Source organism: Pseudophryne corroboree, chromosome 2 (assembly GCF_028390025.1).
Source record: "Pseudophryne corroboree isolate aPseCor3 chromosome 2, aPseCor3.hap2, whole genome shotgun sequence".
NCBI classification, from domain to species: Eukaryota; Metazoa; Chordata; class Amphibia; order Anura; family Myobatrachidae; genus Pseudophryne; species Pseudophryne corroboree.
In genome coordinates, this window is record NC_086445.1 from 362,494,362 (window position 1) to 362,513,366 (window position 19,005).

At 40.7% G+C, this 19,005-nt stretch overlaps 2 protein-coding genes across 2 annotated transcripts in view; one reads left to right on the forward strand and one right to left on the reverse strand.

The window, feature by feature from the left end:
- Positions 1–19,005, reverse strand: part of COL4A2 (collagen type IV alpha 2 chain) — a 711,921-nt gene that overhangs the window by 571,580 nt on the left and 121,336 nt on the right. The gene's annotated exons all lie outside the window — the stretch shown is intronic.
- COL4A1 (collagen type IV alpha 1 chain) overlaps positions 1–19,005 on the forward strand; it is a 262,582-nt gene that overhangs the window by 152,333 nt on the left and 91,244 nt on the right. Inside the window, exons 13-21 of the mRNA XM_063953177.1 lie at positions 768–848; positions 3,953–3,997; positions 6,597–6,656; positions 7,735–7,779; positions 12,916–12,969; positions 13,278–13,319; positions 13,558–13,651; positions 16,500–16,535; positions 18,309–18,464. Of these exons, the coding sequence (XP_063809247.1) occupies positions 768–848; positions 3,953–3,997; positions 6,597–6,656; positions 7,735–7,779; positions 12,916–12,969; positions 13,278–13,319; positions 13,558–13,651; positions 16,500–16,535; positions 18,309–18,464 (613 nt within the window). The remainder of the gene's footprint in view (positions 1–767; positions 849–3,952; positions 3,998–6,596; positions 6,657–7,734; positions 7,780–12,915; positions 12,970–13,277; positions 13,320–13,557; positions 13,652–16,499; positions 16,536–18,308; positions 18,465–19,005) is intronic.

Below are 19,005 nucleotides of genomic sequence, written 5' to 3' on the forward strand. Positions count from 1 at the left end.
CTTTCTAGAGCCGCTATGGGTAGAGGTGATCGTCATGATTTGTAAAGTGACAGGGGTGTGTATTCCTGTAGACCCACTAATTGCTCCGCTTCATTTTTACCCTGGAGACTTGCTACTGGGGGATAGGTATCTATAAGCCGCATATTAGTGGCAACTAAGGCTTCCATTGTGCAACTTTGGAGGACCGCTTCTGTGCCCAGCATACTGGCTATAGAAAATAAGGTTCAAAAACACTGCGATTTCAAGACAGCAGACTGTATTTACTCTGCCTCTGTCTCATCCACCCATGTGCAATGGTTAAGATGGAGTAAATACAGGGAGGAGCAAGGACATCCCTCCACTTATAGTAAGGCTAACGATCTCAGCATCCTACATTCACCTAACTCTGAGCCTTGAAGTCTCATGACCTGTGTTTTGACATTTTGTTGATTACTTAAGTTCATGTTGTATACTATGAGACTCATGTGTACCACCCAGTCTTAATTTCTCCTCTTCTCTTTATTGTATCCAAATTTTCATTTGATTTTAACTTCATTTAAAAAAAAACTATTGTGAAAAAAAAGTACAGTACTCCCATCTATACAGTCCCACCCTTGCTACATGACAGGTTTTTTATTAAAGCTGTTGTTATATAGTGGGAGCACTTATTTACTTTTACAGTAGTTATATTTTGTTACTTTACTTCAGATTTGTTTTTCAGGCATCACCTTAATTATTAATTGATCCTGATTTCACATAGTTTAATTATTTGTACCTGTTTTTTGTAGGGTGAACCAGGACCTCAAGGACCTCAAGGACCCCATTGTGAAGCATCCGCTGGCAGTACTAATTGTTCAGTATTGTATAAGGTAATGCATTTATTTATATTGGTTATATAATATTTATTAATTATTCCTGCCTAGATACGTGTGATAGTATATGTTACTGTTATACAAATTAAAGGGGCTATCCAATTAGCCCCGAACATTTATTGGGCATTTTTGGGGGAACCCGCAGAGTCCCCGAAACAAAACCCTCAATAAGTGCCATTTTTTCATGTCCGCAGTTGCAAAAACACAATTAGTCTGGGAACTTATCCTGCATCCCATGTGTTATCGTGCAAATACTGGATTGTTTTAGCGAGAAAAAAAAGGGGCTTTACTTGAATTGCCCGAAAAGAATTGCATTGACCAAAAATTGTGATAAAGCCCATTTTTTTCTCTCGAAAAATTCACGTGAACAATTTAATTCCCCCTAAGGGGTATATTCAATTGGTGTCGAAAACTGCCGTCTGTCAAAAAGACGGCAGTTTCCGACTTTTTAAGGTCGAAACGTGATTCGACCTATTCAGTGCTTTTCAACAAGTTGAGGCATTCGATTTGTCGAAAAGCACGTGGATCGGGCGGAATAGCTGCCGATCCACGTACTTGTGTCGAAAACGGGGCCAAAACCGACAGGTCTTGGCCCCCTTTTCGACCATCTCAATCTGACATCAAAAGATGTCGGACTGAGATGCGGACCCAGAGGAGGAGAGGGGGAAAAGCCGCAGGTAGACGGGGGGACAGGCGGCGGGCATACAGGGGAGATCAGCGCTACAGTAGCGCAGCAGCAGGATGTCACTCAGCCGCCCGACCTCACGGCAGCTTCCACCTGGCTCGGGTGACTGAGTGACATCCTGCTGCAGCGCTACTGTAGCGCTGATCTCCCCTGTATGCCCGTCGGCTGTTCCCCGCTGGTCTCCCCGCGGCTCGCCCCCCTTCTCCTCCTCTGCGTCCCTCATCTTAATTCGACTTGAAAAAGTCGAATTAAGATGAGATTGAATAGGGGTTGTCGGATCCATTCCGACAAATACACATCGGAATGGATCCGACTTTAATTGAATATACCCCTAAGTGTGTTTTTTGGCAAAACTGGCAAATAGTTTAATACAGTGTGGTTCCCAAACCTTTTTGAATCTTTGAAACGCCCTAGAGCATCAGAATTTTTTTCACTGCACCCCTAGGCCAAACGTTTCTTATTGAAAAATTCAGAAAAAAACATTTAAATGATGTTTATATGTCATGCTTAGCTTCAGTTATGTGGTGAGGGACAGGACTCACTTCCGTATGTCCTCATAGCTTATGATTGCAAGCCACCAGCACTGGTTTTGCCTCTCACTTTGACCATAAATTAATTTGCATTGGTCCTGGACAACTAACCCCGGGCACCCCTGCAAGTGCCCTGAGCCACCCCAAGGTGCCACAACACACAGTTTGGGAAACACTGATTTAATAACATATTATTAATATTAAAGTATTGTTGTTATAGTTACTGGTGATTATGCTGTAAATCACTGACAGGATTAGCATAACTGAATATCCCTAATTATAAAAATGCCCTTTTTTTTTTCAAGATTTTTTTTTTTTTATCAAATAATAAATTATAATGCAGGTGGTTTTAAAGACTTAACAGTGTTAATATGACTAATGTAGTGAAGTGGGCTCGTAATATTGTAATACTTGCACTATTGTACTATCATAATTAATAACTAATTTTATACCATTAAATGTATTATTACTCAACCATTAATAACCCACTCACAAAGTAATAAATGGGAAAAATACCTGTACAAATACGGAAATGGCAATTATATTCATATCTAGAAAGACTACACACATGACATCATTTTTATTAAGTACTGTGCATACAGTATTTTAATTAACATTGGATATGCAATAATAATCTTTACACATAAAATAAAACAGAGTAATTAAACATGATATAACAGGATTACATTATCAGTACAGTACAGTATGTCTTTGCTTAATGTGTGTGTGTGTGTGTGTGTGTGTGTGTGTGTGTGTTGAGGAGGGCAAAGCCTAGTGTTTGCAAGAGGTGTTTGAGGGAGGTGCAGGGCTGCCACCAGAAATTGTGGGTCTGAGGCCTCCAAAGCATAATCCCTGATAAGTGCCGGCATCGGGGGGAGGAGCGCGGTGCATTGGGCCTAATTGGATAGCTTCCTGTGATACAATTACCTGCGCTCATTGACTGCGAGTAATTGGATACCCCCCATAATATTAAAACTAAATAGCAATAAAAATTATTACAAATATTATCTCTCACTCTCTCTCTCTCTCTCTCTCTCTCTCTATATATATATATATATATGTACATATATATTTTATCTATTTTTTAAATCTTTAAAGATTAAAAAAAAAAGAAGGGAAAAAAGCATATTTTTTTTAAAATAATTCCCACTGATTTAAGAACTGCCATGATAGTTGTTAAATAGGCTTCCCCATGCACAGGCAGTCTTTTCACCTATAAAGTGAGAAAAACCCCTAGGGATTTATTAAAGGAAAATTGTGCTTACCTGCCACCCTTGGGTTCATTTATGGGGCGGTCACTTCTGATTGTCAGCAACTAACCTTGCAATGGGACAGAAGTACAGGTGCTGAAGAGATCAGTGACACAGATGGTGGAGAAGGAGCAGAGGCACCGATGATTGAGTGGGGGCTGGGAAACACATGGTAATAGGGGGCAAAGGCCCAGATTGTAAAAGGTGGCAGAGGTACAGATTGTATAGTGGGCTGAAGCACAGGTGGAGATAGAGCAGGGGAACTCACATTTCTTCATCTGTTTGGCGCCAGGTCAGTGAAAGAAGGGGGAAGGAAAGAGGGTAGGAGATATGAGTTTGCATATATGACTTTCTCTTTATCATCACAATGACTGCAGGAAGAAAAGATTGATACTTATATTTATGTGTCCGTTATTGTTACCAAAAAGCAATAATTATTTATTTTTTATTCTGGCTTCCAGAATCTGGATAACATGTTTCTGGATAAAAGATGCTAGACTTGTTGTATGTTAAAATGACATGCAGGGTTCTGATGAAGGTGTTTTTTTCAGTAGTTCCAAGGATTTGTTTGTTTTCATCCTCTTTGATGTCCAGTTTTATATCTACAGTAATGTTTGTCTTCTGGTGTCTTACTAGGGAGATAAGGGTATGGCAGGCGATAAAGGTGACCAGGGAATTCCGGTAAGTCAAACTTATAAGTTATAATATTAATATTGTATTCATCTCCATCAGGCAGATGTATAGCCATACTGAATTTGCAATGTACTTTGTAAGGCCATTGTGGTCATTATTCACTCTAGCTAATGACCTCTTGTTTTAATAAGTCTATCACTGTAATTCATTTTCAGTGGATGGACTTTTTGTTCCATTTAACTGAGCTGACCTTACCTATATTGATAAATCAGAAAGAAAGAGAGGAAGGTACTCTTCTTTTGCTGGGGGCACTTACCTATATTGGTTATTTTATATCATGAATACCTTGATAGAGAAACGCATATTATTCCTTTACTATTCTTTAATAGAGTTTAAATGAATTTAACTTTTTGTAAATGTATTTACTGCCCATCATAGAAATAAGTGTAGTCATTAAATATGCTATGCTTTTTCTACTGTACTGTTTTCATCAGAATACATACCTTTTACCGGCGACAAGGATCCCCACAACAGCAGGATCCCGGCTACCAGTATGCCAGCTGCGGGGCGAGTGCTAGAAAGCACCTTGCAGGGTCACTGCGCCCGCCACACTGTGGGCACGGTGGCTCGCTGCGCTCACCGCAGGATCTGTTCTCCCTCTACAGGTGTCGTGGACACCTACAGAGGGAGAAAAGCCTGCGGCGCTGGTATTCCGGCGGCATTTCACCGCCTGTCGGGATTCCGGCATCGGCATTGTGACCACCGGGATCCCGACAGGTGGTCTCGTGATTGCCTCTTATTTTCATCATGTGTTTTTGGATGTTTATGTTTGAAAAATAAATTAACTGTAACAAAAGTAATTTTTTTTCTCATTTCTTTAGTGCTGCACTTTCCCACACTCCAACATAATTTACAAATGAGGGATGTCATCCCTCTTGCAGGACTTTTGTTCCCTTTTCCATTTCAGCTATAGATTTACAATATTGGGAAACCTCACTTATAAAGGAATGTCTGACTGAGTAGTAGGTCCACAATCCGGGTGGTCTTTAGTTTGTCGGCTGTTGGGGTCCCGGCGCACAGTATACCGGCGCCGAAATCCCGACAGCCGGCATACCGACACCATTTCTCCCTCATGGGTGTCCAGGACCCCCCTGGAGGGGGAATAGATAGCGTGGTGTGCGTAGCGTGCCACCGTGCCGGCAGCGTGGTGAGCACACAAGGGGCTCATTTTCGCTCGCCATGCTGTCGGTATGCCGGCGCCGGTATGCTGTGCGCCGGGACCCCGACAGCCGGCATACCATACTACACCCCACAATCCATTTTTTTTTATCACAATCTATTATTCAGTAATAATAGTATAGGTTGAGTCTCCCATATCCAAAATGGTAAAATATGGAATATACCAAAATATGGATTTTTTTCACCACAACTGAGATAGTGAAACCTTTGCTTTCTGATGGTTCAGTATACACAAACTATGTTTAAAGCATAAAATTATTATTAAAAATATTGTATAACATTATCTTCAGGCTCAGTAACCTGGGATGATGTGTAAATATAAAATCAATATTAAGAGATATTGAAATAAAAATAAATAAATAAAAAACGTATCTGACTCTTATTTCCTTGTTTGTCTTTCACATTCATTGTTATGGTTTTTTTTCCATTGGTACTGTACATAGAATGAAAGAAATGCCACAATGTATAATATGTTTCATAAAAACTTATAGGTAATGGTAATCAAGACCGTATGTGTTTAGTATTTTTTATGTCAATATCTCTTAATATTGATTTTATATATACACATCACCCCAGGTTACTGAGATATTAGCGACATCTTCCTCACTACACCGCAAATTTCCTATACAGTCTATCAGGATCTTTGGGATACATCCGTAAGTGTTGTTAGGAGGCTGCAACCGTCTATAGTGAAGCGCCCAAATCCCACACTTATTATTTTCAGGCTGTATTAATAAGGTGTATATTAAACATAAATTAATTTTGTGTATGTACACAAACTTTGTTTCTTGCACGAAATTATTAGAAATATTGTATAAAATGACCTTCAGCCTGTGTGTATAAGGTGTATATGACACATGAATGCATTTCGTGTTTAGACTTCAGTCCCATCTCCAAGATATCTCATTATGGTATGCAAATATTCCAAACTACGGAAACATCCAATATCCAAAATACTTCTGGTCTCTACTCAAGCATTTAGGAATAATAATATTGTGGCCAATAAAATGTACCTGTTACACCACCACCACCTCCACCAGTTTCTAGTTGGTGTTTTACAAGTAGAAATAAATAGTTGTTCATAATGACATGCATATGTACCAGTGATGGGCAGGGCGACAGCTGGCCCTCCTACCCCCTGCTTTATTGTCATACTTGTGTGTTATGGCTTGCAACAATTGTTAAATATGCATGATGATATATTATGACAGCTACCTTAGTTATAAATTCTATTGATTAGTTGTATTATTTGTAATCTATTACTGAGATTAAGGTTAATGTTTGGTCCCTTTGGAGGTTAGAGGGCCGCCCATGCGGCCTCTGAAATGCATCAGACTACCTGTCACTGATATATACTGCTGCGTGTAGGTTATGCTAAACTCTTATTTCTAATGTCTCTTTTGTTTAGGGAAGTCCTGGATTAAGCATCAGAGGTGAAAAAGGAGAGCCTGGAAAACAAGGACCAAGAGTGAGTTTGGTTTTTTTTGGGGTCAATTGTTACAGCAGATTGGGCAATGCATTGTATATTTACCTACATTTCTTATGATAAGATATGATTACAAGTGAACCATGACACAAAGTTCACAAGTTCTGGTTGGAAATGTGGACATTTCCCAAATGGGAATGTTTCCAGCTACAGTTTGGCCTGTGGAGCACGAGATATAGTAATCAGTGTTACTCTGATATTATATATCCTATATAATAAAAGGCTTACCCTGCTCCTCACCTCTATGGGAGAATTGAAGTGTTTTTTGCGCGCTAGCGGCCACTAGATGGCGCCCAATGGAGCAATTCAGTTGCTGCTCCATTCAGGCGCGCACAGCCGCCGGCGCTGACATTACTGTTCTATTGCTCGGACTGGTAACTAGTAATATATATTTAGCCAGGATAAATTTTGGAATTACAATGTTGAAATTTGAAAATGCATTTGCACTGTAAAGTGATCAGCAGCAATGTACTGTATGTTGTTGCTAAGCAAAAGACTAAGCAACAAACTGCACTGAATATTGCAATAAAATAATCACACTGCAATTAATGATTCCCCATAAAAAATGCAACAGTCAAATAAAATCGTAATACTCCCCTTGTCAGAGTGCAGGAATGAGTGCTTTTCCCAGGACTGGTGTATACACCTTTATGTGATCTATTATATGGAATGCTGTGTACTTGAAGTACAGTACACCATACTCGAAATATATCAGATTACATTGACTCAATACCCTTCTCTTTTTGCCACGTGGTCCTTGGCATAACTGTCCTCATTATGTTGTTTAGCAGTCTCCCCGCAGTAACTGTAAGTGATGGTGATCATTTTAGCATTTCTACTGTATACTAAGGTTATTCACCTTTGTTTCAAGGAAAAAGCTCTAAAGCCATAGACAGAACTTTAGATACTGTAAATATAAGAGTGCAGTAAAATGATAAGGAAAATGATAATGTAACGCACTCCACTGGTAATTCAGTTGCTCCTCTCTGCATATATGTACAGTAAATTACTGTATAAATGCACTGTATTTAATGCATACATTCTATTTGTCTTAATTTAGGGGAAACCTGGAAAAGATGGAGAAAAGGGAGAAAGGGGATTTGATGTAAGTATATGTTGTTGTTCAAAATAAACATACAGTATACAGAGACTTAAATATGTAACCGATTAACTGGCTTTTTTTATCTTCTCAAAAACTGTTGGGTTCTCTTTTAATTTATTTGTAGTTTAGAAAATATTTTTTAAAACATATTTAAATATTTTATTGAAAAAAGATACACCTAAGGGGAAATTCACCTCCCTTATTGTGTCCATGGGCCCCAATTGTAAAAGTACCTCCCAGACCCCAATGTCAGTAGATGCCCCAGCAGCAAAAGATCCCCATTGGATTATACCATTCAAGTGATGATATAATCAAAGTGGCACAACCCCCCTTCCCTACCAGTGTCCATAGTCCCCCTGTAACTGTAGCCCGACATGTGTCACTATATATGTGTACAGGGCTGGATTAAGACTGGTGGGGGCCCAGGGCAACGAAGGTGTAAGGGCCTCCACTACTAAAATTGCTGCCAAAGGCCCCTTCCCGGCACGACAGACACACATATACATGACGTCACTCATGGTCCGCAACCTGGCCAGGTACAGTGCACTGGAGCAGCAGACGCCGGCGGCTCACTGACAGTGTATTGCAGGATTTCACTATACCACTGTACAAGGAGAATATCCTCAGCGGCCACTGTTAATGGGGAGACTCCGCAAATTAAACACGCAATGTGTGGGAGCCCCAGGATGGATGCCCCTGTCGCCCCTCCCTTAATCAAGCCCTGTATGTGTTTGCTGTCTCCTCCCAGAGTAAATAAAACTTTTTTTGTGGGTATAACCCCTTTCCCCACCACTCCCCAATGGCAAAAGATAACCCTTGTTATATCCACCCCAGGACAATGTCCTGTCGCTAAGCATTGCCCTTCATTCTTAAAGTAGAGCGCAGCAGAGTGTGGGTTAGGGGTGATTAACTATCAGTCCCCCCTGCTACAGTTCTCTGCACTTGCCTAGATCAGCCTTACAGAGAGGCGAGGAGTTCCCCTCCTGGCACTTATATGTTTTTGTGTATTCGCCCCACACTGCTGTTAGCACAGCATTCAGGGTTGCAATTTTGGCAGTGATCTCAGTGGTCATAGACTGTGTCAGCAAAAGCCCATCTTGCCGCAGTCGCATAGCCACGCGACCATGTCAGGTAAGTGGTTAATTATTTAGTGCCATGTTTAGGCAAAATATCAGATGTGGTCGTATCTAACAGCAGTAGTAGTCAGTGGTGAACTTCCCATTAGGCATGTGCCTAGGAGCAGTACTTGTTGGGGGACGGCTCCTGGCTGCTTGTTTCAGCATTGTCAGGCCGAAATTTACCAGTAACTGCAAAACATTTCACTCTACTGAACCATACACCACCTTGAGTAGAGTGTAAATGGGTAGGACATGCACAGGCTGCCCCTGTACGCTGTCCTACTTAGTAAATATGTATACATAATTAAAATAAGATGAAATAGTTCATAGCTTTTTTATTATTGGACTACATAATGAGAGTTTATAAATCGAACAATGAAAATAATAACACTGGGCAGAGGGGGGCGGCCATTACTGTTGTGCCAAGGGGCAACCTGATTCCTAAATCCGCGCTTGGTAGTAATATACAGTAGCTTATTGCATAGATTTGTAAAGGTTAAATATCTTGAAACATGGATCCATAGCACTTTATTGCTTGATAAAATAATAAATTATGGCAGAGTAGCCTTGTCTGGATTGTGCAATGCTGTAATAGTATGATTAAGGGGCATATCTATCACAGTACACATTTATATGCGGGTGTGATCAATCTTCACATAAATTTGCATCTTGAAAATGTATATTTTCAAGCAAATTTACAAATAAACTCTTGCAAGGACACGAGCTCATATAGGAAGCCATCACAGCGAACAACTGGAAGCAGAATGAGAGCTTACGCCATCTCTCTGCTTCCCGACTTGGGTCCACTGCAACCAGTGCGCATGTGTGTCCCTCTCCATTAAATTGTGCGATTTAATAGCCGTAGGGTATATATGGTAAGCACAGTGGGTGGGGCCAAGTTCCAGAATCCCTTGCATTACAGAGCTTGGTAAATCCGACTGCATAGCAGCCCCCACATGGGGACTGCATTTGCAGTAGGAAATGGAGGGGCCGTGAAGATATCTGCTGTGATCTGTCCATGGTAAATCTGGGGGATCCTTAATATTTGCAGGTGACCTCTGAAAACTGTTGTTTTCAGGGGATATCCCATAATATTGAAATATAATATGTCCCTAAAACTGTGCTAATTCTTTGCTATAGTGAAAAAGGGAAAATCTTAATTACAGTATGTCTCCTGTCACTTGTGAACTTAAAGCTGTACATACACCTAAAGATTTATTGTCCAATCTGGCTGGAACAAAAATCTGCTAATGGATGGGAGCAAATGACAAGTGACCATTTGCTCTCAAACACTGAAAACACAAAAAATGGTCAATCAGACAAATTGGTTAAATCCATTCAATTTAACAAATTTGTCTGAATTACCATTTTTGTCAGTTTTCGTGCATTTCAGAGCAAATGGTCAATTGTCATTTGCTCCCATACATTACCAGATTTTCATTCCAGCCAGCCAGATTGGACAATAAATCTTTAGGTGTATGAACATTAAGCATTGTGTTTCCCAATAGTATTAAAAACATCTATTCAGTGTTATTCACTAAAACTCAAGGTCTAATTTTGAACCAGCTAATATGTTTGGTGTGAGTTTGTGCCTCATGTAAAATGACAGACCAACTGATAAATTTACTAAGGAGCCAGTTGGAAATCTGCGACTTTCACCAATAGCTTTAAAACGACAATAGGAGTAAATATTAAATGCATTTATGGCTACTACCATTTTAAGCTGCCGATGATCTGCCTCGTTGGCAACCCGCTCCTTAGTCCTGGTGAGAATAGGCTACCAAACCTTCCTGTCATGTTTTAGTTATTTTGGAATGCATTTTCTGCACAAGTAGAGGTTTGTGTTGGTGGTCCCTTTTTGGTGGAGTGATTCTACCTAGTGTTCCAAGCATATTCAATTGAATATATACAGAACATGTTGAACAATGGTAATTCCTGAATAAAACACATGCAATGTGGTGACACTGCTGCGTTTCTATGATGCACATGCTTATTATGAAGAGAAACATTTGATAAGTAGTGTTATTTGTATACATTTTGCTAAAACATGTTACTGACAGAAATATGGGTTCATGACTTTTGGCCGTCTGCCTTCATTGGTTCTAGAAATAATGCAGCCTACTGAATCTTAGCATTGTAGACAAAAACAGTGCAAGTGTCTTCCAAATGAATTCCTAGCAATGGACCCAGGGATTATTTTAAGGAAGCTGAGCTGTACATTGTCCAATCATGCCAATGAGCCGATAATCATCTGTTTGGGCCCATAACTGAGCAGTGTATTGCTGCGAAAGCTTAGTAATTATCGGTATATCGGGCATGCAAAATTGTCCAGCGGGTCAGATAAATCCAATCATTGGTTGGCTGCATCTGACAGTGTATGTGCTGCTGCAGCCGACTGCTCGACATTTCCTTTATTCCTTCATGGCGGAGGAATGGGAAAAGGTTGCCTCCCGAGGGGAGGACCCCACATATCGTGGTCATACATTGAAATATCTCACAGTGTATGACCACGATATCTGATAGGTTTCAGTCTGTCAGATAAAATATCTGTTGGTCTGACAGACATTTTGGGGCCCATTTATTTATATCAGGTTTTAGACCCACTATGTGTGGAAAAAATAAATTAATTTCTTCTGAGATGTATTAAAAGTCACATCCAGGGACAGGGACTAATTCATGTTTGTACGCAGTTTCAGTCATCACGCAGCTGAGTGGTAATCGCCAAACTGCGCGTGTGCCACAATTGCATCGCGCATGCACCAAGGTACCTCTGTGATGCTGCTTATAGTAAGATCTTCAATGCAGAGTGATTGACAGGAAGGGACTGTTTGGGAGCGGTGAAGGGAAGTGGTCACAGGCACGTCATGTCTGTTTTCGGGCATATATCTGCCTTCAGCAGAGAGAAATATGGTGCCAGTGTCGCTACTGATGCGGCCAGTGTAGACTCACTAGAGGTGTCTATGTTTTTTACTGTATTGGTGCTGCTTATGTGAACACAGTTGCTGAGGACTCCAGTTATTTTTTGCAGCTTGCGATGATTAGCAAGTCTATAGCTTGAAAACTCGTAGCAGCGTAGGGATGTGCGTACAAACATGAATTAGGCCATTCGATAGGAGCCTGTCCCTGAGATATGTAAAGTGATTGAATCAGTGATCACTTTACTTTATACTGTGAACCAATTGTGCATGAGCTGTTGTGAGACAGGGCATGCACAAGTGTGTTACCGGGGAGTGATCTGGAGATCTGCGATAGCCCATACGCTATAATGGCTGACGCCAAGCTACAGAATGCTACTGTGATTGAAAATGGAAACTGAAGCAGATATTGCCATATCTTCTGCAGAAGCCCTATAATACATTCAGGGTATACTTCTTTTTACGGGTATGCCCCAAAAATATCTATTTTGGGTGAATTTCCCGCAAAGCGTGTATAATAAATAAGCCCCTTTATCTGCATTGTACAATTTAAGTTAAGTTTAAAAAATGATAAACAGACACTGACATGCAAATAATTGGTGGGAATATAAGGAAATAGAAATACCATAAGTAAACAATTGTGCTAAGATGATGAAACAAAGACTGTTCCTACAATTCAGTCACCCTAGGCCTGGACACGCCAGTAATCTGCACTTTAATAAATGAGCCACGTGTTTTTTTGCTTAGTAAATATATTCCATAGGACTAGTTTTGCCAATGTCCTAAATCACAACTTATAGGGAATATTCAATTGTTTAAAAAGTCGGTTGGGTGTCTGTTTTTTCCTATCTAATAGACAGGAAAAAACAGACACCCAAACGACTTTTCAAACATGTTAAATAAAAATAAGTCTTTAGTGTAGTAAAATAATAAAAGTATATATTTGTGCCTTATTTTATTGTTGTAGGAATAAAGAAATGTATGCAAACTCTAAATACACAAAAATATTACACAAATGATTTAATTGGTGAACATTGGTGAAAGGTAGGTATTTAACTTTAACTTCCATGTTATAATGAATATCTCTCAATCATTGTTTTTATCAGGGAAACCCAGGTAGCCCAGGTTTTCATGGAATTCCAGGACAACCTGGACAAAAAGTAAGTATACAGTAATTTACTATATTTATGAATGACACTTACAAACGTGCAATAAATAAGAGTAATAGCAGCGAGACACAGTATTTTCAGCATGTATACCTGTCCATTAGCAAAAAAAAGGTGTCAATGGATCAGTGTCATAATGCTTTAACTCCCTCTTAAAATGTTACCCTTATGTTTTCCCTTAATTCATAACTTGTGATTTAATACTGCTTCATTAACCCTCCCCCACTTGGTAACTCCCTATCTATCTCTATGTCTGTCTACTCCATACTATGAATTACATACTGTAACAATTCTTTTTACAGGGGGTAAAAGGGGATTCCGGACCACAGGGACCTCCAGGAATCGTAAGTTGTGTTTTTTTGTTTTGTTTACAGAATCTACATTTTAGCTTTTACGTTTCACACATGAGCAACACGTGTTTAGAAATCTACACTAGACAAGCACTCAGCACTCTCCTGTCCACTGACACAGCTGATGAAATGTCTCATTAATCAAGAAGTTGGGACGTTTGGAATGGTTATTAACCATAATAACTCAACAAATGAACAATTTAAACTCTTCATACTCCTATGGTGTTTTTAGGTAATACATGATGGTCAGCACACTGTTACTGGGGAGAAAGGAGACGCTGGACCACCTGGCTATCCTGGTAGAGAAGGAGAGAAGGGCGCTAAAGGTAGGAACCCTGGCGTGTGATAGATTATGTAAGGCACTATGCACTGGAATGTTTAGATGGATACCTGGATGTGTAACTATGTGTCCCCCATTACCTCACTACAGGTGTCATTTAAACCATGTTTGTGGTGAATACACCTGATTTCATTAGCGGTGGATAATGATTACATGTCATCTTAGCAGCATCTGCATTTTACATGTTCCACAGTTGGGTAGATCACAACGTTCATAATTAAATGAATGCTAGGCACACTTGGGCACTTAACCACTTAACTGACAATTTTTGCCTACAAAATCGCACAGAAGTTGTCTGTTTTTATTACTTAATAAAGTTTATCCATTTGTCATCTTAGCAATTCAATTAAAGAATGAATGAAATATTTGAAGAATCAATTTAGTAAATCAGTCTTGGAAACCACCAAACATGTTATGACTGGTTTCAGACACAGAGGGGTACATGTAATAGGGTTTGAATTGCTAAAGGGGCGGGGCTTCAGGTGAGAATGCACATATTTTTAAAGTGGCAATCATTTACATGGCAAACCAATCTATTTCTTCCTTGTAAATGCTGCTTTAACAATACAACATTCTCATCCGAAGTCCCGCAGCTCCGGGAATTCAAACCCTATTACATTTACATTTACCCCCTAAGCTGAATTTTTTAGCACATTGTGAGATTTTTAGTGGTTAATTTATTATTATCAGTTTCATTATGTTCAATTTTGAAATCTTAATATAATCAGTGGAACTTTAAATATTCAGCAAATATTAACAAATGAGTTAAACACTAAATTAATAACTTACTAATTTTTTTTAATGTAAATATAAAAGGTCAATTAATACCCCTTTCACATCGCAAATGCCGGATCCCACCTGGGAATTGGAAACGGGTACTTCCCAGGAGGGATCTGGCATTGGACGCTACTGCTGGCTTCCCTGACCCAGTAATATGCCGGGCGGGTTGCCATAGCAGCGGGGGCGGAGGCGGGGGCGGAGGCGGCGCTGGGAGATGAGATCCCTGTTGCCATTGACCCGGTATTCAACCCAGGAATAACACTGCTTTATTCCCGGGTTAAATTGCCGGGTCAGGCGATCCGGGATTTCGGCTATGGCGCTTTCACTCCGCACGCTGACCCATGTCGACACGACAATATGCCGGGTCGATACCGGGTTATTTGTGTAGTGTGAAAGGGGTATAACATTGCTTGCAAAGTCAGTCCAATGGAAACACATACAAAATAATCCAAGGTTATTGGAAATAGACTTGACTCGAATTGTCTGACTAGCCTGTCTAGCTTGTAATGGAAAACACGATAGACAGAGATTTCCTACTTGGTGCACATGCTTGAAACCTATTGAAATTAATTAGTACATTAAAATGAATGGGAAAAACTTCAAGGATGCTGAACTCTCCTTCTTTAAATCAATAGAAATAGTAAAAAAAAAAAAACAGATATATAGATTAAAAGTATCACGCAGACCAAGGAAGGGAATGATTTGCAGAAGGAGAGGATGGTCCAAATTGTCAAAACCAGCATAGAGCTATTGATGAAGTATTAGAAGATCTGCATCCTGCTGTTTACCAGTGGTGAAAAGAACATCTGTAGGAGCATCACTTGCACTCAGAAAGTGCTATCACTTTAACCCACTGTACAGGGTATTTAAGGAGATTCTCCTAGATACCCCAAATATGCTCCTGAGGAAGCTGGATGTAACCAGTGAAACGCATTGAGCTTAATGCTACCAGTTATTAAACCACTGGGACTTTGACCTACCGATTTCTGTCAATCATTTGGACCACTACCCGCCTTCTTGGAGAATATCTGCAGCATACCTGTGGCTTCTATACCCCCTCAGCGCTGAAAGGATTCATTACCAGCTGACAATTTACGGGGACAGCTAATCCACAAATAGGTACACAGCGGTTTTCCACACCTATTGGAGTCTGGATAGAATTACAACTAACATCCAGTAAAAACATGCTGCTTAATATAGTGACTTAACTCTGTACAAAGGGAGAGTCCTAGCCAGAGAGATATTGAACTTTAGAAAAAATCCTGAAGTGGTTGCACTTACTGGTATTAATATCCATGTGACGTTTTTATTTTCTTATCAAATGTGTTTTTATGATCATTTTAAATAAATGTGTCATTATTAACAAGCCGTTATACATTTACTAATATTCTCACAGCTAGCGCTGGTATCAGTTGTATTTATATAGATTAGAGATCTGGGTCAAAATAATCCTGCTTTTTTGTTATTGTTTTCTATATGCTTTAAATCAATATCAAATCCTCACTTCCCTGAATCTATTTTCCAAGCATCTATTGAGGGCTTATGCTGGGCATACTGTACATTAAACAATTATCTGGGCGCAACTGATCTGAAAATATTGATCGATGGGACATGCTGAATCATCCAGCATGTATGTCCAATGCAATATTTTTTTAAATTACAAGTTTCTGGCAGTGTATACACTGCTGCAGCTGACCGGCTGACATTTTCCCTGTTCTTTCACAGAGGAGGAATGGGGAAATGTCTCCTCTCCAGGGCAAGAACCCAAATATGGTGGCCTATACACTGTGAGATATCTCTGCTGGGTGTCAGGCTGTCAGATAAAATATGTGTCTGATAGGCAATTTATCTGACCTTGTATACCCAGCTGTATTAGTAAACAAAATTTACTTATTTGGTTGTTCTTATAAATTCTATCTTCACCTTCATCATGGGATATGGTGGTATCGTTGTTTAATAATTGATAAACGTAATCACTAGTTTAACTATTTTGCATAACATTTTTTATACAACTGAAAAAGAAAACTAAGCTTGTAATTTTCCATTGTTTCAAGGTACATCTGGAATACCTGGACTTCCTGGACTACCAGGTACAGTATGTATAGAGCACATACCCAGCACCCATATTTAATTACCTCTCCAGAGTACCCCGTAGGCTACCGTGGACATTTTCCCGGTGATTTATGAATGCACAGTACAGATTTGGCTCTGGTAACATGGCAGGCGCCATGATTTCAGAAACCCACGTATGTGCACTCATAGGCGTGCGCAGGGAGGGTGCCTGGTGCGCACAGGCACCCCCTAATGTCCGGCAATCCGATCTCACATGCCTGATGCAGCGATCGCCGAGCAGGCTGATTACTGTCCCCTCTGCCTTGCACCCTGTCAGGACTGCATTACTGACTGGACGCCTGGGTTAATCAAGGGTGCCACTGCCACCGGCTTTCAAACTCCCGTCTCCACCTCAATGGACAAAAACAGCGTGATGTGACGTGATGACATCATGCTGCTCGCACGCCCACCCGTCACACACCCACCTCTCTCCTTCTATTCTATGCCAATGCCAGCCACCGATGAGGAGCAGCATGCAGCCAGCGTTCCTCTTAGGGAGACAAATTCAATACTGGCAGGCGGTCGGCAGCAGCATTGACACGTAACACGTTTTTCCATCAGCAGCAGTAACTAGTCTGCGACTGTCAGTGTCAGTGAGTGACTGCAGCTTGTAGGGGAAAGAGAGGAGGAGCCAGACCAGGCTGAGGAGAAGCAGTGTAATTGCAGAGAGTGCCATCAGGGGTGTTTGTTTGGTGAACACCACAACATCTGACAATGCATCTGAATTATTAGGATTGGTACAAGGGTGGATATTTTATATTACGTTTACCGTCAATAGATGGTGCTAGACACACCCAAAAGGTGGTGCTAGACACACCCCTCCAACAGTGCACCCCCTAATAAAATGTGCTGCACACGCCTATGTGTGCACTACAGATTATTCTCCGGTAATACGGCGGGCACCATGTTTCCAGAGACTTGCAATTGCGCAGAGTTTATGGCACCGCAGAGACGGGGGGCCCACAAAGAGGAGTGTGGACATAGGTTCTCTCCTCTCTTAAGCCGCCCTTGTCTGGATAAGTTGTAAAGGCTGGTTATCTGGGATTTTGTTTTGCAAGCCTGAGGCATATAAAATTAATCCCAGATAACTGCAGCACATTGCATATCAGGAGATGAGTGTGTTCAGATTGCGGCAGGTTGTCACCTGTACACTCATGATTGTGTAAAGAGATGACTGCATGTTGTTGACCATGACATGATATCAGAACGTGGAGACATGCAGGTGGCTACAGACTAAGACCCAAATGTATTAAGCCTTACAAAGTAATAAAGTGGAGACTGATAAAGTGTGATAAAGTACCAAAAAATCAGCTCCTAACTGTCATTTTCAAACACAGCCTGTAACATGACAGGAGCTGATTGGCTAGTATTTTATCACTCTTTATCACACTCTACTATATCGTGTTTTAATGTCTAATACATTTGGGCCTGAGAGTTTAAAAGTAGAAGGGGCGGGGTCTTCCAACAGCATCGGATTCTGTCAACCCTATGTGGGAGTATTTGGGTATTAAATGTACCTATATGTAAAAATTCATTCAACTTTCTTCACATTTAGAATCATATTAAATATCTTGCAAGTGCAAGTGCGTAACTACCATAGGTGCAGGAGGTGCAGCTCCCATATGGCCCAGGGCTGAGGGCAGTCCACCTTCCCTGTCAAAGTTACATGTGTTATATCCATACCTTCAAATATCTAGTTACACCCCTGTCACTTACATTACTTTATCTATGTTTTTATTTGTACCTTGTAGGTCTACCTATTTCTGGTCCACCTGGAGCACCTGGATTTACAGGAGATAGAGGTGAAAAAGGAGAACATGGAATACCTGGGTTATCTCTAACTGGACAAAAGGGCAGAGAAGGGCCACCTGGATCTCCTGGATTGCCTGGTCCACCAGGCAAAATAGGTAAGGGAATTAAATATCTGTGCATATTTTTGCCTGCAGATAAATGTAACTGGAGCACAGGGCCGGTGCTAGTGTGTTTGACGCCCCCCTGCAAATAATACATTTGCGCCCTCCCATCCGTAAAAAAGGGATAGCGCGCACTGCAAAAAGGGGTGTGGTCACAAAAGGAAGGGGCGTGGCCACAATGGTACCCACAATTCAAATTACGCAACACAGTATTACAATCTTATGCACATTAACTCAAACGTAGTGTCCCTGATTCATATTATGCCACATAATAGTGCCCCTTATTCACATTTAAAATCGATGACAGGGCCAGTTCTAGATCTTGAAGAGCTCAGGGCAACAGTTTCCTCTGGCCATGCTCAGAATAGGGACAGTGCGCGCCAAAAATATAGGGCCACAGAATAGTACCAGTTCACATAACCCCACACAGTAGTGTCCGTTAGTCACATTACACCGCATAGTAGTGTCCGTTAGTCACATTACACCATACAGTAGTACCCTTATACACCTTACGCCATACAGGAGAGCCGCTGTT